The 26,847-nt window shown below is 39.3% G+C and overlaps 2 protein-coding genes across 2 annotated transcripts in view; both read left to right on the plus strand.

Annotated features, from left to right (window-relative positions):
• Positions 1-2,594: 2,594 nt before the first annotated feature.
• LOC118810590 (immune-associated nucleotide-binding protein 12-like) lies at positions 2,595-10,156 on the plus strand. The gene is made up of 3 exons (XM_036574459.1): positions 2,595-2,796; positions 6,766-8,436; positions 9,611-10,156. The coding sequence occupies exons 1-3, from the start codon at positions 2,778-2,780 to the stop codon at positions 9,721-9,723; spliced, it is 1,803 nt and encodes a 600-aa protein (XP_036430352.1). The 5' UTR covers positions 2,595-2,777; the 3' UTR covers positions 9,724-10,156.
• Positions 10,157-11,647: 1,491 nt separating this feature from the next.
• The window catches only part of ramp1 (receptor activity modifying protein 1), a 54,489-nt gene continuing 39,289 nt past the window's right edge, over positions 11,648-26,847 (plus strand). The window contains exon 1 of the mRNA XM_036571656.1: positions 11,648-12,198. Within this exon, the coding sequence (XP_036427549.1) occupies positions 12,153-12,198 (46 nt within the window). The 5' untranslated portion in view covers positions 11,648-12,152. The remainder of the gene's footprint in view (positions 12,199-26,847) is intronic.

Raw genomic sequence — 26,847 nt, forward strand, 5'->3', positions numbered from 1 at the left:
AGAGCCCCGTTTCACTCTCTGTAGTTCGCTGTAGATGTCATGACGTCTGTAGACGTCACAGCACGGATGTGCATCATGTTTGTACACCAGCTGAAGAACTTTGAGTAGAGCTTTCAGTCAGTTTGTATCATATAGATTGTTCTCCAAGTAAAAATGTATTTTAACAGTATTGCTGTCTGATCTGCCTTTTTTATTGTCCTCACAGAAAGCTGAATGACCCTGTGTATGTATGTATGTGAGGCATAACATTATGACCACCTCCTTGTTTCTACGCTCATTGTCCATTTTATAAGCTCCACTTACTATATAGGTGCACTTTGTAGTTCTACAATTACAGACTGTAGTCCATCTGTTTCTCTGCATACTTTGTTAGCCCCCTTTTACCCTGTTCTTCAGTGGTCAGGACCCCCATGGACCCTCACAGAGCAGGTACTATTTGGGTGGTGGATCATTCTCAGCACTGCAGTAACACTGACGTGGTGGTGGTGTGTTAGTGTGTGTTGTGCTGGTACGAGTGGATCAGACACAGCAGAGCTGTGAAATTTCTGTCCTGCTAGATCTGCCCCAGACGTCTGTAAGTGCTATTACTGTGAAATGGAAGCACCTTGGAGCAACAACAGCTCAGCCATGAAGTGGTAGACCATGCAAACTCAGAGTGGGACTGCAGAGTGCTGAAGCGCACAGTGTACTGTTGTTTCACTCACTAAAGAGTTCCAAAGTGCCTCTGGAAGCAACATCAACTGCAAAGGGGGGGCAACTCCATATTAATGCCTATGGATTTAGAATATACATGTATGTGTGTGCGTGTATATATATATATATATATATATATATATATATATATATATATATATATATAAATTGCCACTATAGTTCCCAGTGCGTGAAACACCCCCTTGTGTGTGGGGGTCCCATGTTGACTGGCTGCTAACTCCCTCTGTAACTCACACTGTAAAGTCTTTCAGAGGTATCTTTACAGTTAGTTACAGTTGCTAGGCTGCGAAGGACCAACTGGGTGAACCCATTTCCTACAGCACCACCCTGAGGCAGACCAGTGCTGCTGATTATGGTTGAAGCAGGCTAAACAATGGACAGTATAAGACCATATTTATTTTCAGGGACCCCCCAGAATTTTCATTTTGAGACATTCCCCCCCAGGACCCCCTGTATTTCGCACCTTGTTTGCGCCCTTTGGTGGTACGTTTTGCCATAATGCATTTTTCTTCCAATCATCACTGGATGCTCAGAGTTACTTAGTTAACCTGTTATGTTTTGTTCAACATCTTCTCCACTGAATGTCACTGGATCCTCTGAATTATGAAATATGAACATTGCTACATCCACACTACAGCAGGCTTCCCCTCCTGCACACTGAAATGCCGTTGCATTAAAGTAAGTCTACTATTAAGCTTCAACACTGTGATTTAATCACACCATCTACTTCAAATGTGCTACGACTGCCAAAGCAACACAACTACCACTCTGGACGAGGCTTGCTGGGGTGTTTTGGTGATGTCGATGTCAGTTTAGTGTGCAGCAGTGTTCGCTCACGTGTAGCTAAACTCTCAAAAATAATTCAGAGCATCCAGTGATGTTTTTTGTCCACCACAGTGGTGATTTGTCCAGCTTAGACTTGGGCCCAATCCCATTTCTTATTTTTACCCCTACCCCTTGTTTTCGAATGTTACCCTAACCCCTTGGAACTGAGTTATAAGGAGTAGTGGTTGAAATCTTCCCTCTGAAATGGGACCCTCAAATAAAAAGAGCATCACTTCATTAACAGCTACCAGCGCTGCTCTGTAGGCGACCCTGCCAGTCTGCAGTGACAGCAGAGGAGGGTAAAGTTCAGCTCCTCACTGCTGGGCTTTAGTTACATTTAGGGCATCATATGCCTTCAAAGAGGGGGGCAATTATTTATTATCACCCACCCCTAATTCTTCAGTGATATGAAGCTGAAGTCAGATATTCACCAGCTTCTTGTTCAAATTTTCCCGTTCCACCTTAAATGGTGCAGCAGTTACATTCTGGCGCTTCAGGCGTCAGAACTGCTGGACTATTTAAGGTGGAATGGAAAGTTAGCTAGCTACCTACCGAGACATTAGCATACTATTAGTGATTTTTTTTATGCTTGTTAAGGAGAAAAAGACCATAATACACTGAAACGACATTAAACTAAGATAATACAATAGTTATCATAAATTTTCTAGCAGAGAAAATTCTCACATCTGTGTGTTTCTTTGGTGTCTTGTTCTCCATCTTGCCAGTTTTTCTTATTTTCTCATAACTCTCTGTTTGGAGTCTCTGATAAACCTCCGTTTGGAGGGCCATGTAGCCCTAACACTTCGCCCTACCCCTCTATCTCAACAAGAATAGGGACACCCCACCCCTTACCCCGTTTGGGCCCTTTAAGTGGACAATTAATAATGCTCAGTACTAATCAGCTGTTCTGATTAGTTTTAGGAGTTTGGTTTCTGATCTGCGTGGAAGTTCGAGACAGTGGGCGGGTCATATTTCCTGCATTTAATCTCTTGATAACATTCGTTTTATAACTTGACTTTGAACTTTGAACAGTGAGCTATCATGATAACGTTTCATTTTACTCCCGATTCTCTTTCGGCTGGTGGACGGATTTTTATTTCTTCTTCTGTTGTGTTTTTAAGGAAAATGTGAATCTTCTGTGATGGAGCTGCATTGTGGTTAAATGCATTGCAGATAGTGTTTTAGCACCTGAGGACTGGGTCTCCAAGCAAAGCCTGTGAAAAGTCTTTATTTCCAGCATGGAGCGCCGAGAGAGTGGTAGGCCTTTCTGCCTATTGTTGGGAGAAGAATATAAGCTGTTGACTAGATAAACTGACAAACTACTTAATAATCTAAACATTTTCATAAGTCAGATATGCACATTAACATAGTTCATCTAGATGTTTCAGTAGGTTTTTTCTAGAAGTCGAGGCCTAAAATTAGCTTTGAATGCTTGTTTGAGGTCATGTAGTTCCTGAAAGAAATATTTTGGCCAAAAAAATCTAATTTACCCAGTTTCCCCTGCCTTTTTTACCCCAAGACATGCTTGGTGTCTGAAGTTTGGTTCTTTAGTTTTGCGCTGGAGCTACAAGGCTACAATTCATGCTACTGCTTTTTCAGCTGTGATGCATTTTATTAATTTTTATAGGCAAACTCCGCTGTACTGTTAGTGTAGAATTTCATGAATTGACCCTATTAAGTGTAAGACTGGTAGAGATGAAGGAAGATGTATTAGTTAAGCACTACCAAACGAGCTTTATGAGGGAAAGAACTGAGAAAATGTAAGAAATAAAAATAATAAATAAAATGTAGTTGATCAGTTTGGTGTCCAAAGCTTTCCAGGCGAAAACATGGATGAGTACAGACAAAATTCAGGCTTCAGGATGCTGAAGATTTGCCATGAGGCACTTTTGTCCATTTTTATAGACAACTGTATGTTACCTGCCTCTCACTATACTGAGTTCCTCACTTGTTCACACAGCAGTCATGGATTTAAAGGAAAACTCAGGCCAAAGTGAAAAACATGCCCATCTCTACATCCGTGGTAAACATGCTTACTCGCCTCCTTCGGTGATGCTGCTGTACTGTTTCTGGTTTAAAGACTAGAAAACCCCTTTTCTGATGACGTATCTTGAAGGTGGGAGGAACTTTTGACAAAGGACCACTGCTTTGGGGACAGTTTTTAGGGATGTTTGGATGTTTTTTTTCCTTGAACATGATCAATGTCCCAATTCAGGGTCTGGATCCTTCGCAGGTCTAAGCATCCTTCGAAGGTTGCTTAGACCTGCGAAGGCTGAACCGAAATGGGATGGTCTGCCGTACGGCGGATTTTCTGTTTGTGTCACAGCACCGCTGTTCCCGCGTCATGAAACGCCGCTCCTGTCAAGTTCTTTAAAGTTCTTTAAAGATGGAGCCAAAACTGTTTATTTTTTTCATTTATTAGAGCTGGAGATGCTTCTCTCTGTCTGCTTCTTGCTCCATAAAACAAAACACAACATTAGCATAAGTTTTGCTTCAGACCACATTTATTGGCTTTTTTTAACATCTGTATCGTCAGCTATCCGAATCAGTTTAAACCCAATACAATCATTTATAAGTGAACTCCTCTGCTGACATTGCCATGTTCATGAATCTTCGCCTGCATGCAGTGAACCTCGGGATATGTTGGCATCCGTTGGATCCTTCAATGCCATGGAGAAGGAAGGACACATTTCTCTGCCGCATATGAAGGAGCCTTCGAAATGGGACAGTCTAGTCGCGCCGCTGTGATGCAATCGGCCTTCAAATGCAGCCTCCGAAGGACGCAGCCCCTGAAATGGGACACAGCTAATTAGGGGAAGATAGCTAATGTTACTGCTGGGAGGTGGAATATCTTACTGTACACTCTCCAAAAAGATGGTTCTTCAAGGGTTCTTTGGTAAAGAAAATGGTTCTATATAGAACCATGAACCATAACCTGTGCATGAATAAAGAGTTCTTTGCATCATGAATGTGTTCTTCAAACTGATGGAGAATGTGCTGTAGCTTTTTTTTAAAAAAGGGCTCTATATAGCACCAAAAAGGGTTCCACTATTACTACAATCCAAGGAACCCTTTTCCCTAAGAGTGTAGTCTTCAACCTTAAAACAAAGAGATGATGTTGATTCATCAGATCACTAGGACAGCAAAGTAAATGCTATGGTTAGCAAGGAAGCTACGAGGCTATCCGGGCATGTTATCTCAGTTTGGCTCCTGTTTTCTGGCTTAAAGGATAAAAAAAGTCCTGTTTTCTGGCTTAAAGGATGAAAAAAGCCAGTGGGGTCCATTTTGCACTGAATAATGATAGAAGGAATGTATGTGAGGTAAAAGTTAAACTAGCTTGGTTGTATTTATTAGCCTGCAGCTCAGTGGCTACGCTAACATTCGGGATTGACACAGAGATTCATATGTTACATCATGATTTATGACTTTTCAGTCAACTAACTTAGCTGAAAAGCTAACTTAGCTGCCAGTAAGAGTTTCTCATTTACCAAATGGACTTACAGCTGTGTAAACTGCATGTGAGACTCATAGCCCATCATGAGGCGCAAGTTGGCTTATTCAAATCTCTGTTCCACCTTAAATGGTGCAGCAGTTACATTGCTGTACAGGAGCCTGAATGTAACTGTGGCGTCATTTAAGGTGGAATGGAAAATTGGAATAATAAGCTGGCTAACAGGAAGCTAACTTCAGCTCCATTAGGCCAGGCATTGTGCACACTTTGTGTGTTGTGGTCTGTTTTAATGATCCGTTCAGTGTTATTTAAAGATGTTATAGTTGCAGGAATGTCCTCCAGTGTTTTCACTACTCTGCACTGTGTTTAAAAATATGAAATATGAATCTGTAGAGCTACACATTCATCTGATGTCAATGTTAGAATTTCCTCACATGAAAAGGATGAAATGGAACCTCTTTTTTGGTCATTTTTCATCATTTTTGAGCCAAAAAGTAGCTCTGAACATGGGTTTATAGACTTTGGACCCCCAAAATTGCCTTGGCCTTGCATTTGGCCATCCCGCTGGGGTCTTGACCACAGATTATACAAATAAAATTGGTAACACTTTCTATGAATATCATATTTGTAAGCATCTATAAACACATTTATAACATGTTATAATGCATTCATAAGGCATTATAAACATGGTTATAAATTTTTATAGAAAAGAATTACACTGAATTACACTTTATAGCCATGCTTATTATACATTATGAATTGTTTATATAATGCATTATAAGTAGTGTTAATAACATGTTATAATGTCAGTGCCAAAGAAGTCAGTCCAAGCTTGGAGAGTGTAAAGACAAATACCAAGCTAACGGTGGTGTACATTACCTTTCCCACATTGGGTAAAACACTGATGGCAGCACTAGTTTAAACTCTGACATTTGAAGCCTGTAATGTGCTTTACTGTGAATGTTTTAGTGTTTCAGTAAATCTTTCAGTAAATACTTCAACTTGAAGCCTCACTCTGAACACTGGAGGAGGCTTTAGTACAGTACGCTTCACTTTACTTAGAGCTGACAAATACGACTTATGAGCTCTTATAATTTGTTATGATCAGTACTTATAATGTATTATGTTAACAATTCATAATGCATAATAAACATGGCTATAACGTATAATGCATTTTTATAAATATTTATAGCTATGTTTATAATGTCTTATGAATCCATTATAACATGATATGAATGTGTTTATAGATGCTTACAAAGGTGACATTCATAGAGAGTGTTATCATAAAATTTGAGTTGTACTGAAGTGTCCAAAACCACTTAACTTGAGGTGAATGTGTGATGATTAAGACATGCAGTTAGCACAATGCTAATTGGCTTCCATTGCTTGTTAGCTACATTAGCCTCATAGCTCTAGTGCAAAACTAAAGAAGCAAATTTCAGACACCAGACATGCTTTTGCTATTTAAGATTTAAGAAATAAGAAATAAAATGTAGTTGAGCAGCTTGGTGTCCGAAGCTTTCCAGACTAAAAAATGGACAAGTACGGACAAAATGAAGGCTTTGGGATGCTAAAGATTTGCTATGAGGCACTTTTGTCCACTTTTTATAGACAATTGTATGTTACCTGCCTCAAACTACATTTGTCGTACCTGATCGACTACATTTGAGGCTGAGGGAGAAAAAATCATTTTTGACATAAACAAAATAGAACATGCACTATCAGTGATTATGAACAATAACATATCATATCAATGCTCTTGTTCTTGTATACAGCAGGGGCGCTGCACCTGTCCGAGCTCAGGATGGTGCTGGTGGGGGGCCAACGGGTTGGCAAGAGTTCCTCAGGAAACACCATCTTGGGTATGACTGCCTTCGACGCCGAGCGAGGCTTTGAGAGATGCGTCCGAAAGCAGGCCGAGGTGGCTGGCCGGTCAGTGGTGGTGACCGACACCCCAGGCTGGGACAAACTGCGTGCCGAGGACACTCCTACCCGGATCAGGACTGAAATCCTGAATAGCATTTCGGTCTGTGCTCCTGGACCACACGCTTTCCTCCTGGTCATCCCTGTGGGGGACTTCTCAGAGCAGCAGAGGCAAGGGGCTGAGAACATGTTGACCACCATTGGTGCTGCAGTGTGGAGACATACAATAGTGCTGCTCACGTGGGGCGCAGAACTTGGATCGAGGGCCGTTGAAGAGTTCCTGGAGATCCAGCCACACCTGAAAGCGCTGGTGGAAAAGTGTGGAGGCCACGTCTATGTGCTGGACAACAAGTCATGGACAGACAAACCTCAGACTGATGAACTTTTCCGACGAGTGGAGGAGTTAGTTGAGGAAAACTGTGGCGTCCACTTCTCCACGGACACCAATTACATGTATTCCAAACTCGAGGCCAGTAAGAAAGAGCTGGAGGAGCTGCGGGAGCAACATGAGAGAGACGTCATGAAGATGAAAACAGATCTCATCTTCGAGGTTAAGGAGAAAGAAAAAGTTCTTGAGAACTTGAAACATGACCATGAAGTCCAGCTCATGGAGAAAGACAGAGATGCAGAGGAGCTGAGAACTTTACTCGAGGAGAAGATTATGGCAAAAGAGGGCAAAATACAAGAGTTGAAATCACTTTATGAGGGCCAGCTGAAGGAAAAGGACCACCTTCTTGAAGATCTGCGATTGCAGAACAAAGAGAAGATGATGGAGAAAGCGAGTGAGGTAGAGGGATTAAAGGCCCAGATTAGGGCCTCAATGATGGAAATGCAAGCGGAGGTGGAAGAACTAGAGCAGCAATGCAGGAAAATGACCGAAGAACAGGCAGTAAAGGACAGCCAGATAGAGCAGCTGGAGAAGAACCTGAAGGAACATGCGAAGATGTTGGAGGACAGGGAGAAAGATCTAGCAGAGATGAAGCTGCAGAACAATGAACAGGCCAAAGCCAAGATGCAGGAGCTGGCAGAACTGGAAAAAGATGTCGAGAAAATGAAAGCACAGTTTGTAGAAATGAAGAACGAGATCCAGGAGGTGAAAGTCCAGCGTGAGGAGAAAGAGAGAGACCTCCACCAAGCGAAGGCCTCCTGTGAGGAGCTGAGAGATGAAGTAGAGCAGTTAGAGCAGCTCTGCCGCGAACGTCAGGATAAGATTAATTCACTAAAACTCACTCAGAGGCAGAAGGATGAAGAAATAAGTGGCTTAAAAGTTGCAGGCAGCTCACTGCTGGACAAGAACAAGCAAGCAGAAGAACGTCTCAAAGAAACCCAACAGCTGCTGAGAGAATCGGAGAACAAGCTGGACGAGTTGAAGCAGAACTACAGCCGCTCGCTCAGACGATTCAGACTGAACCTGGAGGACATGACGAGGGGGCTGAAGGAGACGGAGCTGGAGATGGAGACGGATGAATCCAAGCTTTCACTGGGGAAAAGGAGGAGCAGCAAGGAATTCTTACATCCAATCAGTGAGTATAAACATCTACTGCACTTTCATCAGGGCGTCTCCATCAGCTCTCATTCTCAGAGGTTAAAATGTCTTAGAATTAATAAAATAGCTAAATTATTAAAAGATTTAAAAATTTTCCCCATTAACAATTTTTATTTTGTACTGTTATCCCTTATTTTTTAATATTGATTGTTTGTTTGTCCAGAATTTTTTTTTAATTTACAATATTTTTCCTACATTTAACAAAAATTAAAAATTCAAACAATTGTTTTCCTAAACACCCCCACCCTCATTTAACAGTGTTAGTCTTTTTCCCCTAAAATGTTGTACAATGTTGTCTTTTTGTTCTAAACACAACATTTTTTCTTATGAATTGCTGATTTTTTTTCCTCCTCTTTCTAAAATTAACTGTCTAATTAATTAATTTTAGGACAGAAATTTCTCTTTTTACGACCCCTCCCCCCCATATATAAACAATGTTTCTTTCCTCTAAGATGACATACACATTTTTTTGTGTTTTCTTTCAAAACATTTCTCCTTTTTTCTAAATTTAATAAAAATTTAAGGTTTAATAAATGTTTATTTTAGTTGGAGGAATAACTAAAATAGTACATTTTAATAAACAGTTTATCCTAAATGAACAGAGTTTTTCTCTGAGATTAACACACTTTTTGTTTTTTTGTTTTTTTTCCCCATTAAACTTGTATACGATGTTGTTGTTGTTGTTGTTGTTGTTGTTGTTGTTGTTGTTAAAATTAACATTCATTGTAGAGAAAGGTATTCAGATGGTTTATTTTAGGAGTTGTTTTTTTCTTTAAAATCAACATTTTCCTCCTAAATGAACAATTTCACTAAACAGTGTTTTTCCAAAATTAATGATGTTCTTTTTTCTTTTTTTAAAAAAACGGATTTCTTTAAAAATATCATTTCTTTTTTTTCCCAAAATTTTTCCTAAAGATTTTTGTCTTTTCTCCCCTGAAATGGAAAAAAGTATTTAAGTGAATAAGTGTTTAATTAATGTACCTTAAGTGTTTAATTAATGTTCCTTGTGTGTCCCTTAAATATTCCTTAATATTTTTTCAAAGCATAATTAATATTCGTTTTTCTATAAAATCGTATAGAATGTTTTCTCATTTTCTAAAATGGACGATTTCTAAAATTAGCTTGTCTTTTTCCCCCCTTTATCTCCTCAGTGGGCTCGGGGGCTGCAGGCTCCAGCAGAGGGAGCTCGAGAGTCACTCAGAGCGGCTCAGCTGTAGGATCGTCCAGACACAGGAGTGACCATATAACACACATAAAGCCCTGACCCAAGACTAAAGAGGGTCTCAGAGAGCGGTTTAAAATAGACACATCAGCCTGATATGATACAGATAATGATCAAAGACATGATGTATGAAAACATGGGTGTATATATGTGTGTGTGTGTGTGTGTGTGTGTGTGTGTGTGTGTGTGTGTATGTGTGTGTGTGTGTGTGTGTGTGTGTGTGTGTGTGTGTGTGTGTATTCTGTGTTTGCATATATATATACGTATTGGTATGTAGGTATAGGCTAATGATTTGCAGTATCATGTTTATTCAAGCTTTATTTATGGCATTTATCATGCAACAGTATGAAATATGAAGTCCTGTTCTAAAGTCTGTTACAGCATTAGAACCTTCGCTTTAATAAACGGTTTCATCCTGAATGGAGCTGCTGCACCATTTAACTTAAACAAGACGGTTCTTCAAGGGTACCATTGCTTTTGCATGCTTAAATAGTTCTTTGCATGGTAAAATGGTTCCCTAGATTAATGGAGAATGTGCTGTATGTGTATATGGTTCTAGATAACACCAAAAAGGGTTCTTCTAGTGTTACAAGCTTGACATTGTAACAATGGCAGAACCCCTTTTGGTGCTACATTTTTTAAAAAGATCTTTTTTCAATTAGTAAAGGAAATGGTTCTACATAGAACCATGTGCATGCTTAAATGGTTCTTTGCATGATGAAATGGTTCTTCAGATTAATCTAGAATGTGTTGTATGTGTATGTGGTTCTAGATAACACCAAAAAAGGGTTTTTCTAGTGTTAAAAGCTTGACATCGTAACAACAGCAGAACCCCTTTTGGTGCTACATTTTTAAAAAAGGTGGTTCTTCAAGGGTTCGTTAGTAAAGGCAATGGTTCTATTTAGAACCATGAGTTCTTCATAGAATGATTTGTATGCTTAAATGGTTCTTTGCATGGTGAAATGGTTCTTCAGATTAATCTAGAATGTGTTGCATGTGTATGTGGTTCTAGATAACACCAAAAAGGGTTCTTCTAATGTTACAAGCTTGACATCGTAACAATAGCAGAACCCCTTTTGGTGCTACATTTTTTAAAAAGATGGTTTTTCAAGGGTTCTTTAGTAAAGGCAATGGTTCTATTTAGAACCATGAGTTCTTCATAGAACCATTTGTATGCTTAAATGGTTCTTTGCAAGGTGAAATGGTTGTTGAGATTAATGGAGAATGTGTTTTATGTATATGTGGTTCTAGATAACACCAAAAAGGGTTCTTCTAGTGTTACAAGCTTGACATCGTAACAATAGCAGAACACTTTTTGGTGCTACATTCTTGGTTTTTCAAGGGTTCTTTAGTAAAGGCAATGGTATTAAATAGAACCATAAGTTCTATATAGAACATGTTCATGCTTAAATGGCTCTTTTCCCCTTTAGTTTGATGTGTGGTATGGTTCTATATAGATCATTTTTGAAAAGCATTCTATATAGCACCGAAAAGGGTTCTGCTATTGTTACAACACCCTTAAAAAGAATAGTTCTTCAAGGGTTCTTTAGTAAAGACAATGAGTTTTATATAGAACCACTTCATGCTTAAAATGTTTCTTCAGATGCACTGAATATAGAACCTTTTTTATGTTCCATAAAAAGGGGTCTTCTTACCAAACAGTGTTCCTCTGTTGTTATGATGTCTAGAATTGTATTCAATAGAAGAACCCTTTTGGATGCTATATGGAACCATTTTCAAAATGAACCATCAATCTGAAGAACCATTTCACCTTGCAAAGAACCCTGTAAGCATGAAATAGTTCTATATAGAACATGTGGTTCTAAACAGAACCATTTCCTTTGCTAGAGAACCTTTGAAGAACCATCTTTTAGGGGTGTAGGTAATGTAATTTTGAATAGGAGAGGGTGTGTGTATCGCTCCCATAGCCTACAACTGGATGCACGCGGTCTCGCGCGCTCAGCTCCAGCGTGCGTGCTCGTGTGCGCGCGCGAGAGTCCTCGCTCTCGCTCTACTCTCCGCGCTCTCAGAGCTCGAGCTCCAGTGAGCGCGCGGCTCGTCTGTCTCTCTCACTCACTCAGAGATCTGGGTCTCTCCGGACCGGGTGACTATCTCTCTCCTTCAGACTGAGCGGGACTTTGTTTCCCTCCAGTTCTGACCCGGTTCCGGACGGAGGACACTGTTTCAGTGAGGGGAGTGAGGGAGTGAGAGGAGTTCGGAGCGCAGTGCGCGAGGATATGAAGGAGAAAACCGGAGTAACGCTACGTTACACTAACGGACTTTAACGGTCGTCTTTAACGGTCGGTGTTTCCTCAGAGAGAGAGAGAGGGAGAGAGACATTAGCCGTCCGCTGCGACAGGTTCGGCTGAGAAGATGGTTTTGCTGCGAAGCTGATAAAGTCTCGTCGTTTTAACCCAAAAAACTCCACAAACTTCCCTTTTTTTGCTCTTCGTTTTTCATTTTTATCCACCATGGGGCTCGGCAGTGCTTCAGCATCCACTTTCTGTCTGATAACGGGTGAGTTTTTACCTTTTAAGTAGTATTTTATCCAGGTGGGCGAAGTGTTGTGTTGTTTTTTTGTGGTAAAACCAGCTGCAAATGTGAAGAGCGTGAAAGCTAGCTTGGCTTGCTAGCCCAGTTTCCCCACACAGTACCGGTTTAAAGGGGAATTCCACCAATCTTTCAGAAATTCTGCATAATTCAGTGGTTGAGGTGTGAACAGAGTGATTCAGAGTGGTTTGGTGTGAAATGGTTCATTGTAGAGGCTCTTTACAGTGGTGGTGATGGGGAGGTCACAATGTCTACAACACAAATATAGACATTTTATTTACAGTCCAAAACCACCAGTGAACCTACACGAGTCTTCAGAGCTTTTATGTGTAATGGTGATGTTGGTAAAATGTCAGAAATGTGAAAGAATAAGTTTTTGGGAGACTATTTTGACTTAGATCACCCTGCATGTACCCCTCTGCCATGAATGGATAAAAATAAATGGATTAAAATACATTTTAAGCTAATCTTTATCACAAAATCGTCATAAAAAAGCACATATATAATTATTTTAGGTAGTAACTTTCTGTGAGGAGCTTTTAGAGGTGGATGTCTGGTTCCTATCACCACCACTGTGAACAATTCTGACTCCGCAAGTTTCTCCAGAACAGAGCATTTCACACCAAACCGCTCTGAATGACTTTGTTTACATCTCAGCTATTTATGTAGAATTTTTGAAAAGTTGGTGGACGCCTAGTCACGCCTAGTCTTGGACTGAATGTCATTGTTAGTGGACATCTGGAAATTGATTTTAGTCTGTTTTTAGGCTTTGGGAAACTGGCCTTTAGTGTGTATAGGATAAGGTGATTAAAATCTAAATAAAATATGGGCTAAATGTCTGTCCTGGAAATGATTTTAACCCCTTTGTGTCTGTACGTGATTTTTAAAACTGGTCCAGTTGCTTGCCAGAGCACAAATCTGAAGAAATATTTATAATCGATCAAACTATATGGCTAAAATGTTTTTTTAAAACAATTATAATGTTAAGTGTAGCCTCTTGGTTACATATGACTGTTTTATTTTTTTATTTTATTTATTGTGCATGAAAGTATGAGAATTGCGTGGAGTAACACTGTTTAACCCATTAATATTTATACGTCAAATTTTAAACTTCCTCAAGTCCACTGAGCTTGCCTGAGCAAAAGTCTGAAGAATTTTTTTCAGGCTGATATGGTTTACGTTTTTATTACTTTATTAATCCTAATAAATTCAGTCTTTTGGCCACATGGAACAAGCTCTGCTTTCTGTAGTACGATTTTCTCATCATACTGTAACTGTAAGTGTAGTCATTTAAGTGTGTATAAACACTTAAATGTAAAATCTAGCTTATAAACCTTTAGCTGATTAAAAAACTAAATGATTAAAAATGGACTAAATATTTCTCCTGATTATATCCTTCTGGAAAATCTGGATTTTGCTTATAGCCAAGCTTGATGCACCACAGTGTCAGCAGTAATGTGGGGGTTATTTTCACCTGATCAGAGGATTTTGTACCAAGTATAAAAAATAAATTCAGCCATATGTCAGACTTAACCAGAATCAAGTCCCTTGTCTAAGTTACTAGGAGTTAAATATTAAGTAATGTTAGAAAGAGATTAAAATTTATTAGCTTTCCTTAGAAAAACAGTTGTCAACAAAACAAAATCAGCCTATTAGACCAATAACAGAACAGCTTTCTCAGCATTTTGTCCTAATTTTCCCATAGTTGTTGAACATGAATAGGGTATCATTTTAAGCCATTCTGTGTATTAAAACTACAAATGTATAAACATCTCAAATGTAAAAACCAGCTTAGTTATCTTAGTGAACACTTATAAACCCATTTTGCTGATTAAAGTGTAAAATGTAAAAGTGCTTGTCTTGGAAATGAGTTTAAACCCCTAATCCTTTAATCTACATGTTGCTTATAGCTAGGCTTTGTGTACCACAGTTTCAGCTGTAAAATGTGTCTTACTATGTTATTTCCATCTGGCCAGAAGATTGCATAGATTATACCAAGTAAATGCAGTCATATTTTAAACTTAACCTGAATCAAATCCCTTGTCTAAGATCAAAGGTATTAATATTAATTGATATTAGAGCGATAGAAGATTTTAACTGCATATTTTCTATTAACAGAATAAAATTAAGCTGCTGAAAAGTGAAGCAAACTGCTTCATCTCAGCCTTTTGTCCTCCTTTACCCAATTCAGCAGTGAATCGTAAGAAGTTGTTGAAGTCGCTGAGTCGAAAAATCCATGAAACTGGCTGTCCCGCCCCCACGTGGGTCAATAATTTAATTTGCTCATTAATAATGTATAGATGGTGGGTAGACTTCATTTCACTCTCCTCTTTAATGAGATTGCTGGGCTGAGGTGTGCTGTGCATGGCTAAAATGCTGCCGTGCTGGCTGTGTGTTCATGTCAGGATCTGAGTGTTAGAGCTGGAGGAGCTGTGCATGCATATGCTCATTAACAGGATATCCCCCTCAAACACACCCCTGCAGTTTGGCCTTTGGCTGTAAACAGGATCTTTAGGTAGTGATCACGTGTAGAGGTACTGACTCAGGCTGCATCCCAAATCAACCACTTGTTCCCTATTTAGTAAACCACATTATATGTCCTGGCCTCCGTTCTAATTAGTTAATTTAGCTGCTTTAAGGTGCAGCCATTGCTGGCACAGAGCGTTGCCATTGCAACGGACCAACCCATGGTCATCATGTCCAATGCCAAGTGTCGGCTAGAGGAGTGTAAAGCCCCCTGCATTGGGCAGTGGCACTGTGAAGAGTGGAGGCTGTTACTGAAGCGAAGCACAACAAACTCCCAATTAATACCCTTCATTTCAGAAGACGTCTTACGAACTTTTTGGACGTATAGTCCATGTTGCAAACCAGCTGGCAGCAAATCAGTTCATTCCAATTGAAGTTCCAGTCATTCCAACATTCATTAACTATTTGTCACTAGTACTTGTTTTCTATTTAGGAAAATAATGGGGCTGTTTTTAAGGACATCTCAGTTTAGAAAAAATGCCAAGTGCACTGGGACATTCGTCCCCTAATGCCATCCTACATTGCACCTCAAAATATAGGGGACTAGTATGTTTCCCCAAACTGATCAACTTCTTATTGCACGTATATTAAACTAAATGAAGGTGCAGCATTTCTGAGACATGCCATTCTAGAAATGATCCTAATGCACTGAAATGTTTGTCCCCTAATAACATGCCACAAAATGTAGGGAACAAATATTTTAAAGTGTGGGATGTCAAACCGTCAGCAAACCATCAACGACATTCGTCAGTTATAAGTGTCCTAGTACTCCATCAAACAAGGACTAGATAATAATTCAGTAGTAGGACCCGATTTGAGGCACAGCTGTAGTAGTTCTAGATCTTTTCCCATGTGGTTGTCCTTTGTGTTTGCTTCTGCATGGGAAAGGCAGACAGGAACAGATTTGTTACTGATGTTGGCTTCCCCCCATCCATATTCATACGAGTACGACCTCCTGCGCTAGGATTGGTAGACAAATGGGAAGAAACGTAAGGCCTGTTACTGGAGTAGCAGGGAGAAATGAGGGGGTGGTGATGGCATCTACAGTCTAAAACACACGTACGTCCTCCCCCCAGGAGACGGCTTTCTTTATGTAGCAAGGACATCTAGCAAGCAAGTGTACTCTCAGTTCTTTAACTAAAGCAATACAAGTTTTTGTATTTTGTTATACTGGTGAGAATTCAGGAGGATATAAACGGTTCTATAAACAGAACTTTAAATAAAATAGTTCAAATAAATAGTTAGCTGTTCTTTGAGCAGAGAATTCTCCAAAGTGCCTGAAATTAGATGCAAGAATTATAAGCCAAGTTTATACTTTCCTCATGAATATTACATTTGTAAGTAGATGATTCTCTGTGTGCGTGTTTTTTTTTTTTATTCTCTTGAATGAACTTGGATTGCTGGTTCGGTGTGGTGCTGAGAGTCCTCCATTAAATATGTAGATTTAACAGAAAACTTTAAAAGTTGAGGTGAACTAGATCTGAACTGGCAATGGAGCATCCAAAATCTCTAAAATAAGATTTCACATCATCTCCTAAGCGGTGAAATTTAACACCACTGTGTTTGCACTGAAAGTAGAAAAGGCCCTTAACGCATAGGCCTACTGTAACTTCTGATCTAATGCATCTTCCTATCCTACGCAGTTACAGAACCCACTAGGCTTGTGGCATCTTGTGTAATGTATCTTATCGTGCCCCACAGCCATCGCTGTGCATGGTTGACAAAACAAAATTAGCCTACTGAACAAATAATATAACTGCTTTATCTCAGCATTTTGTCCGTATTTACCCATAGTTGTTGAACATGAATGGGTTAAGTATCATTTTAAGTCATTCTGTGTTAAAACTACAAATGTATAAACACTTCAAGTGTAAAAGCCAGCTTAGTTATCTTAGTGAACACTTATAAACCCTTAGTGAACACTTATAAATTTTAGCTGATTAAAATGTAAAAGTGCTTGTCTTGGAGATGAGTTTAAACCTCTAATCCTTAAATCTGCATGTTGCTTATAGCTAGGCTTTATGTACCACAGTTTCAGCAGTAACATGTGTCTCACTATGCTACTTCCATCTGGCCAGAAGATTGCATAGACTATACCAAGTAAATTCAGTAATCCATGCCCCACAGCCATCGCTTATTGATAATAATATTTCCATGATGGCCAGTGAAGGAAATGTCTCTCTCTCTCTCTCTCTCTATATATATATATATATATATATATATATATATATGCTACCAGCGCTCTGTCTGTGCACATTTCCAGTGTACATAGAAAAAACTGAGCCTTGAATTTTGACTGAGAGGCTGCTTGTAACCCCTAAACGCTCCCTAAACCATAACCCCTAATCCTAACAATCAATATTCTCACTGCATTTTTTCCATAACCCATTGTGGCACAGCAAGTGATTGTTATTGTATCCTTTTACTGTTATTATGCTGTAAAGCTGGGCTATACTAAAAGTGCTGTACTAAAAGACAGACAGCATATAGGAAATGGACTGTGCATAAAACACAGACTACGAGCCAAGTATTATTTAGTTTAGTTTATCTTAAAGCTGTAGGCTGTGCATTTTCTGGCATTTAAATGGTCCAGTTTAATGGCCATTGCAATAGATGTAATGTGTTGACGATTGTCAGTTGGCTAGTACACACCAACTATAGCATTTAACTGCTATATGATGTTTTTTATGATTCTTGGTTTGGGCACATAGTGCTTGGAAGAATATTTGATTGATACAAAACCATTATGTGGCGGTTTTTAAGCTTAAAAAAGGTTCCACATACGGTCTGTCACATTCACAAAAGTTCTTAAAATAACCTTTAATTGAAAGGTTGTTTAGAGAACCAAATAAGATAAGAAAAGATCATCTTTTATTAGTCCCACAATGGGGAAATTCTCAGTGCTACAGCAGGAAAGGGATAGCAAGACACTCAAGAAAAGAAGTAACAAGAAGCGAATTAACAAGGTTTTTTTACAGTTTGTTACTTGTTACTATGTAGACAATATATATATATATATATATATATATATATTACTAAAAGAAAAAAATAGATAAAAATATAAACTCTATCCTTCACAAAAATTAACAATATAAATAATTATAAATAAATAAAAGCAAAAATATTTACACTGTAAGGATATTTTACCCTAATTCCACATAGAGTGTTGCACATGAGGTACTAATTTATATTACACATGGGATGGTGAGGAGTTATATAACAATATAAACATTATAAATAGAAAACACTACACACTATAGAGATATTTTACAAATATTCCACATGGAGTATTGATTATATTGCAACCAGCACAGCAGCAGGAAGGAAGGACCTGCGATAGCCTTCTTCACACACTTAGGGCGAAGCAGCCTTTCACTGAAGGAGCTGCCCAGTGCTGCCAGAGTCTCATGCATGGGGTGGGAGCTGTTCTCCAGCATGAATGCTAGTCTGGCTAACATCCTCCTGTCTCCCACCGCCTGCACTGGATCTAGGGGCTTCCCAGGACAGAGCTGGCCTTCTTAATGAGTCTGTCAAGTCTCTTCCTGTCTGCAGTTGAGATGCTGTTACCCCAGCAGTCCACTCTACAAAAGATGGCCCCTGCACTCCAAACGACCTCAGTCTCCTAAGCAGAGTCTGCTCTGGCCTTTCCTATGTGGTTCCTCCCTGTGTTTCTACAAACTAACCCATTTTTGTCACGTATATTTTCAAAAGTGTGTGTGTGAGGAGGATGTACAGAATACTGGCAGCTGTAGAGTTACAGAAGACCCATGTTTTGGAACTAGACAGTAGACAGTTGGATGGGTCTTGGCATCATACTCCTCAGAAGATGTAGATGGTTTCTCTGCTTACTGCTGATAGATCGTCTTCCATTTGTAATACTGTATTCCTTCTTTAAAAGCATAGTGCCCCTCAGATGTGCCTCATTTATGTGACTGAAAAACTGCATGCGTGCATTTGTTCAGCTGCACATTTCAGTCTGATTCGTTGTGTTGTGAAGTCTCCAGTGATCGCTACATTAATGCTGACTGCCTGTATTCATTTTAATGTAGCTAATTCACTTCAGTGGCTATTAACATGTCCTCTTTTTTACTGTAATATAATCAGAGACCAAAGATGACATGGGTTGTTCTTGGTGCGGTTCAGTCTCCAGCTTATGTCATTAAATTAGAATACATTAGTATTCATAATGAGGAATCTAAATTCAATTATTTGGAATTATTTTGTCCCAGTAGCTTTATCATTCCATTACTATGAGTGGTGGTGAGCTGCGAACACTGGCATTTCTCATGAAAAAAGAGCTGCAGCTGAAAATAACTCTGTTATGGTGCCAACCATGGCCATGTATTGAAAATTTGCTTATTTACATATCAGTATGGTAACGTCAATACTCTATGTTCAGTTCTTTTTTTTAGGGGGGAAACAGTATCTGGATGTAATGCCTGTAGTCAGACATAAATGGAAAGATCAATTTGCATGTTTGAAATATGCAGGTGAAAAGATTTATTCAGTAACCTTCTAGAAAGAATCAAATATAACTCATTTTGTATTTGTTTTAAACACAGTGTTAAACCATACTATATCTCGCTGTTAATCTTCCCTTCATAACATGTTGAATGAGGCCGTGTTTAAGTGATATAGCTGCTAAAAAAACAGAGGTGTTAAAGGAAATCCCCAGCATTTTCACTGTGTAATCACTATGTACCAAATCTGTGGCATATGACCACCACAGACATTAATTTCCCTGTACTAAGAAAAAAGCTAGAAAACATGTTCACTCAAAATTCACTTTCAACTGATGCCAAGGAGAAGGTGTTTCAGCATCTGCCCATTGGCTTGTAATTGTGTTTTGAGAGAACAGCGGTTGTATTACAGAAACTTCGTATCTTTTTGCTTTAACTTAAGATCTGACAGGTCAAGATAAGATTTTTCACAAGTTTGTGTTACAGAAGCAAATCTAGTCTTAATTTAAGAATCTTATCTTATCTTACAGCATCTTATCTCAGATGTTAGGACATCTTAATTTTCTTGATTGAAGTCGACAATCAACGGTCGTGTCTGTTGCCTAGCAACCGACCATACGCACACAGCTGAAATGTAAATACATAATTTACATAAAGTTAGTTAGCCAGGCAGTTAACGTAACCTACTGTTACTGATGTAAAATAAGGTCAAACAAAACTAAAACACCATAAACTAAGGGTTAATAATGTTCTGACTGTTTATCAGAGCGTCACTGCTCCACAGTTTCTTTCATTTCCCAAACGCTTTAGCCGAGCTCGCTAACGTTATTCCTCCTAATAAACAGACACACGTTCAGCTCTGTCTCCTCATTATTCACCACCATCACTGTAATATTTTATATGATGAATTTTTTATCAAACATTAACACCCAAAGGTAATAAGAGGGGACGGTGGCGATCGTGTCTGCAGCGTCTCAGTTCTTAAAAACTGCTGTTTAAAAAAAAAAAACTCAAAGCAAAGCACCGTTTTCAGTGTAGATAATTGTAGCATCACTATGCTGGTTATAGTGAACCGTGCTGCCTGTCACTGCATAAAACAATAGAAACAGACGATTAAAACAGAAGTTAAGATGCTCTGGGGTTTATCTTAAAGTTAAGAAAATATTTAGGATATTTTGACGACTTAGGATGTTTCTGTAATACCGTTTTCTTATCTGGAAATATGATAAGATTATAGACTACTATACCCAACATGGATTACACAGATATATCACATAGCCATTGGGAACCCACTCAACAAATCCGGACTGATAGTCTAGTCCAGGGGTGTCCAATCTTACCCGCAAAGGGCCGGTGTGGCTGCCGATTTTCATTCTAACAAGGCAGGAGATCACCTGATCAGATGTGTGAAGCCTGAGAGGAACTGATTAAACTAGTGGAATCAGGTGTGCTTCAGCTTGTTTGGAGTGGAAGCCTGCAGCCACACTGGCCCTTTGCGGATAAGATTGGACACCCCTGGACTAGTCACTGACCTAGAGCCTCATACATACCCCAGTATCCACCCCAAGCACTTGTAGTCTTCCAAAATGTATTTGTACCTTCAAGATGCATCATCATAACGAGGTTTTCCTACACTTTAAACTGGAAAACCTTGCTCTAAAGATTAATGTGGTACTACTGAGAGAGGTAAATAGCAGTGTTTACAGCATGTGTAATGATGGTTGAATTTTTGCTAGTGTGCCTCTTTAATTAAGCTGTAACAATTTGAATATCTTATCTGTATTCAATCCAGTAAATATTGGTACATTGCCAATGTTTTTTTCCATTATATTGTTATGGCATTGAGTAATGTAATACTACACTTAATATCGGTATCATAGACCAAATTCTGGTATCGTGACAACCCAAGTGGCCATAGCTACACAGAGGTGATGCCAAGCATACAACCTTGGCAAAGGCTGTCCACCACAGGGAGGTTCTTAATCCCCACGTATTACACATTTTAACCTGTAGACAAAGCTGCTTAACCAAAACACAAAAGCACTACATTCATAGACACTGAAAAGGCCACTTTTAGCTGCCTGCCCTTCTTGACAAACCCTTGACAAAGTGATAAACTATGATAAAGAGCTTTTCTCTGATTGGGCTGAATAATGAGATTGCCAAGGCTGGGTAGAAGAGGCGGCACTAATAAATGGAGATTAATGCAGGGGTGCTTTATTTCTTCCTGGTTGCCAGGGGAGCTTTGTAGTTTATAGTCTAGCTCTTGAGACAGACCCGCCTTTGTGTCTTAAACCGACAGTGTTGCCAAAAACTTGCATGATTTTCCCACTTAACCCAAATGCAGTTGATCAGCTAAGACGTGTTTGGTGTCTGAAGTGTGCTTTTTTAATTTTGCACTGGAGCTAATGTAGCTAAAGCTAAGCAGTAGAAGCTTCTAGCAGTTTAGACTTCTACATGTTAAGCAGTCACAAATAGAGTTGTGATTTCTGACACTGTATGATCCATAAAAATGGGCTGAGGTATGTTGCATAGCTAAAACCGGTAATAGCAGCTGCCTTGAAGTTTTTGTTCGTTTTTGTAAATATGATTTAGGCATGATGCTAATTGGTTATTATACAACAGTTAGTTTCGGCCACGCAAGCTGATTGGTTGAGGAGCGTTTTTTTTCACAAACACTGAGACGCTGTTGCTAAGCAACGACTTTGACAGCTGTAGGTGACGCTCAAGCCATTTGAACGTTTTTGCTTCTTACTTTGCCACAAACTGAAAATGGACACTTTTAAGATCACATTTGACCGACAGCCGATTTGGTCAGACTCTGAAGATGAGACGACACTAAATTCCCAAACTGTCATCACCACTGAGCAGCTTTTCAGTCGGCAGCTGTGACAGAAGAACAGCTAAACAACCTGGAATCAGCCAGAAATTAACCCAATTCCATTTGCCAAACTAAATGGGCTGTAAGATGCTTTACAGACTGGCTGGAACAAAACAACATTAATACTGATCTGGTAAAAACTGACAAAACTGAGCTAAACCTGATATTGCGGCAGTTTTATGGCTCAGTCCGCACTTCAAAAGGCGAGGCTTACCGCAGACTATGCAGCGAGTGGGCGGAGTTCATTACTCTGACGTAGCGACATGCTGCTTGTTAAGGAACTATAATTTGGCGGAAGAAACTGTGAATATTAAAACATATTAAACGCTGCGTTCACAGCCCAGTTTATTAATTTCCCACTTTATTTATTTAACTGTAGTATAAAAGCAATAAAACATTCAAGGTTGTGTGTTATCGCAAATAACATCATGGCTGTGATGATCTACGGTGACCAAATCACAGCCGTGATGTTATTTCGCGATAACACACTCCCTCTCGTGTTCTATTGCTTAAACATAAGCAAACTTCAGGCACCAAACATTGTGGCTGATTGAGTGCAGTTCTGTTACTTTAAGTAACCGAGTTAGGTCTCATATGCAGGCAGAAGCGAGCAAAGTAGAAGCTGATGCCTACTGACATAGCGGGTCAAGCATTTTAAACATTTATGTTATAAATAGTGCATTATAAATAGTGCGAATCTATCTTGAGACCGGTTCCAACATAGCAAACTCCAAACACTGGCACACCAATATGTCAGCAGAGTGACTTGGTGTGGGAAGAAGCGAATTTCTTTACTTTTCGTTCAGGGAAGACGCTTCCTAATGACACTGAAAACCTTACATAACTGCTACAGCATCAGCGTTCTCTGTATGAGTAACACTAATGGCATATCACCACTCAATCTCTGCGCATGCAGAAAATGTGTCATCGTAATGTTCTGTGCCATTATTGCCTCTTTTAATCTCCTTAATTGCGTTTTGCACCAGCATGGCTGCTAGAGTTGTTCGCTCCTCGGCAGCATGCTGGCCGACATGAGCCAGTGAAGTGGTAGCAGAGAGAGCACTCCGCTGGCTGTTGATCCTCACTTTGGCATGCATTAACTCAGATGGCTGTTCTGTTCAGCGTAGCAAACGCTTATCTGGCTCAGTTTTATTTTATCAGAGGCAAAGTTTTCGGATGGAAGCACACACAAGCTGGGGCTGGGGGGTCTGTTAAAAAAGAAGAATATATGAGATATACGCTTTCCCTAAAATAAAGATGTTTTGTTGGTTTATATAAACATTAAATAGAATCTTAATGTCACTCAACTCTTTCACGTGTATAAGCCGCCTTTGGGGTGTTTCAATATGTGCTTTTACCAATAGTATGGTAAAAAGAACAGATCGTTATTTAGACAAATCTTTTTTTCCATACCAAAGAAGACACTTAGATGGATTACCACATCTGTTTTTTGCTAACAAAGCATTTGTATATTACCAGGGGTGCACCAATCATGATATTTTTTAATGGACAAATATGATTTCATTATAGTTTTTGGCTGATTTTTTAATAAGATAATCTGTTTATTGAGTTTAACAAATTGAAAGTGACAAAATATAGAAAAAATACAAGAGAAGATAGAATCCCACCTGAAAAAACACCCTAAACCCACCCCTAACCTACCCTGGGGTAGACAGATTTTTGGCAAAATTTTTTTTGGCATATCTTATGGCAAAATTAAGAATTTGTGGCGAAAATTGTAAAACATGTTAGTTGCATGTAGATTATATTTGCAGTTAACAAACATGCTTCAGTGCCAAAAACCAGTCAGATATTTCTCTGAAAAAGGAAATAATTGTTAAGACCGTTAGTTCCATGTCTGACCAAACAGCCTCTCGCATGGGAGGGTGAAAAGTAGTTGTTTTGTTATTAATGGTAGATATTTATGAATGTGTGAAAATTTAACTGGTCTGGTGGCTTGATAAAAGGGCTAAAATGAAAGACAAATTCCAGAGAAACTGGAAATGGCTCTGCGTTGTTAGTCACCAAAATGTGAAGTAACGTGGCCAGAGGCACCAGGCGATGGACATTGTCCTCCCCCGATCCCACCCTTAACCCACATGATGGAGAGGAAGCCACAGGATATAATAAAAAAGGAAAGAATATTAAAGGTTGTCAGGAACGTTGAATGAATCAGTTTTAGAAAAGAAATTGAGAAAATGTCCCCAAGTGTGTAGAAAGTTTTGCACAGCAGCTTTGAGTTTGTACCTTTTCTAGATAAGAAAGATGATCAGCCAGTTCAGGGGTGTCCACACTTTTTTCAGAGAGGGCCAGATTGTGCTGTGTTAAAATACCTGAGGACCGACATATTATTGACAAATGATTTCAAAATATAAGAGCATAGAATCTGAGCTTTCTGTGAGCTACTGTGTTTCCTATCACTGCTGGATTGTTCATTCAGAGCAATTTGGATCGATGAGAGCTTATAATAAATAACTGTTTAATAAATAAAAGTTTAATAAATATATAAATAACTGTTTGAGTAACAATACAACATGTCTAATGTATTAATCATATTCCTATTCAAGTGTTTACTTGTTGAAAAATATATAAAAATCTATAAATTATTGGTTTTGTTAGGTAACGTTCTTCACAAATCAAATAAACACAGTGTAGCTGCATTTTTGTTGGACCTTAAAGGGTTAATATTTACTGAACTGCTGAATTTGCTCTGATAAGAAGTTATCCATTTCACCAAAATCGTCAGTTTTCAGTTTTAGTTTGAGCTTTATGTCTGTAGTCTTGACTAAATGTTGTTTACTAAATGAAGCTGCAGGTCTGGTCAACTGCCACCATCAGGTGAAAGCAAGAACTGCAACGTACTGGCTGGCGGGCCGCTTATAATACCCTGTAAACAGAAGCTGGTGGCCAATTAAAATCTGTCCGCCAGCCGCATTAGGCCCTGGGGCCGGACTTTGGACACCCCTGAGCTAGTTGGTCATAAGAATCATAGTATCAGTAGTGTCAGATTGATTAGGGCTGATTTTAATTATGTAACAGACAACCAAAACAGTAGCATTGTCTGCTGTATATTTAGATTGCATGTTGGGAGTGAAATTTGGCTAATTCTAATCCTGGTCAGTTTCGATTGTGCAGCACTTATTTAACAGGTGGCATTCCTCGCTGCTCTAATTTAAGAGGAACTCAGTCAGTTTGCATTGTTTTCTGTGTAGGTAATCAATAATAAGCCTTAGAATGCAATAAGTAAGAGGTTAACAGTAACAAAGAAAGAACATTTCTCGGACATTTTCAAAGGAAAGCAAAGTGTCTTCTTTGACTAGGAGTGTATGAAACTCAACCCCACTGAAACTCTCCGAAAAGTTTCGCCTCAACACCTGCAGGGGATTTGTGCTGTTATTCACATTGAGAACGAGGTGTGTTCTCTGGCATGCAAGAAGTAATTGATGTTTATCCCAGACAGCGTGTGTGTGGGGAGCTAACCAGGGTGGGACGCCCCACTGGCTGCTGTAGAATGGACTGAAAACTCCTCTCTGCATTAGCTGATTATTCATTATGCGGCTCAAGACTGCCAGCGAAGCGTAGTGTGACGCTGTCGCATACATTAGACTGAATGAGAAAACAAGAGGAGGGAAAATTAATCTGCCCTCCTTTCTTTTGCCTTGGCAAAGCATGTGAGTGACGGTCTAGCCAACCCCGCTGGTCAGGCTGAGGTGGAGATGATTCATTCCTGTCCTGTGTGCTGTGTTCACCTAATGGGACTTTGACTCGGGCTGACTCCAAAGCAGTGTTGCCCCCTGTGCTCGCCTTTTTTCCTCCGTTCTTTTCAGGCTGTAGTGTGAGAAACGATATCTCACTCAAATCCCTGAATAGACCTTGCAGAAATACAATTGTTCGCTGTCTTGCTGCTAACTAGAGTCTTGAGGAGACCACAAAAAGGCTCAATTTATTTCCCCCTTAGGATGGGTTCAAGGAGAGGACCGCCGTAGAGTGCTAATATTTCAGCAAAGGCCGTTGTAGTTCATTCTGGACTCTTTCCATTTTTCTAAAAATCAGTTCATATGAGAAAAATGCCTGAAGAAGATCTTTAATTCATCGAATTTAATTCATCGAGCGAATATTGAATATTGAAGCTGTTTACCCATTAGGAGGTACAACTAACTGTTAATGAATCACACAAAGGGTGAAAATGTATTGCAGTGTACAACCCCATTTCCATATTTTTGAAGGAAAATACTACAAAGACAACATATCAAATGTTGAAACTGAAAAATTTTATTGTTTTTTGAAAAATATATGCCCATTTAGAATTTGATGCCAACAGCAAATGCAGTTATTTCCACTACAGAATCATGTCTGTTTTTAATGCAGTGCCATCTGAGGGCCCAAAGATCACGGCCAGCAAATACTGGTTTTCAGCCTTGTCCCTTACATACAGAGATTTCTCCAGATTCTCTGAATCTTTTAATGTTGTTATCTACTGTAGATGATGAAAGACAAAAGTTCTTTGCTATTTTACATTGAGAAACATTATTCTTGAATCGTTGCACTATTTGCCCACACAGTCTTTCACAGAGTGGTGAACCCCTCCTCATCTGTACTTCTGAAAGACTCAGCCTCTCTGGGATGCTCTTTTATACCCAATCGTGTCACTGACCTGTTGCCAATTAACCACCAGGTGTTTTTTTAGCATTGCACAGCTTTACCAGCCTTTTGTTGCCCCCGTCCCAACTTTTTTGGAACATGTTGTTG

This window comes from Colossoma macropomum, unplaced genomic scaffold (genome assembly GCF_904425465.1).
Source record: "Colossoma macropomum unplaced genomic scaffold, Colossoma_macropomum, whole genome shotgun sequence".
Lineage (NCBI taxonomy): Eukaryota > Metazoa > Chordata > Actinopteri > Characiformes > Serrasalmidae > Colossoma > Colossoma macropomum.

Bases quoted from the DNA above. Each gene is read 5' to 3' on its own strand.
- LOC118810590 (XM_036574459.1), top strand. The intron at 8,437-9,610 runs GTGAGTATAAAC...TTATCTCCTCAG, and splicing joins GGAATTCTTACATCCAATCA to TGGGCTCGGGGGCTGCAGGC.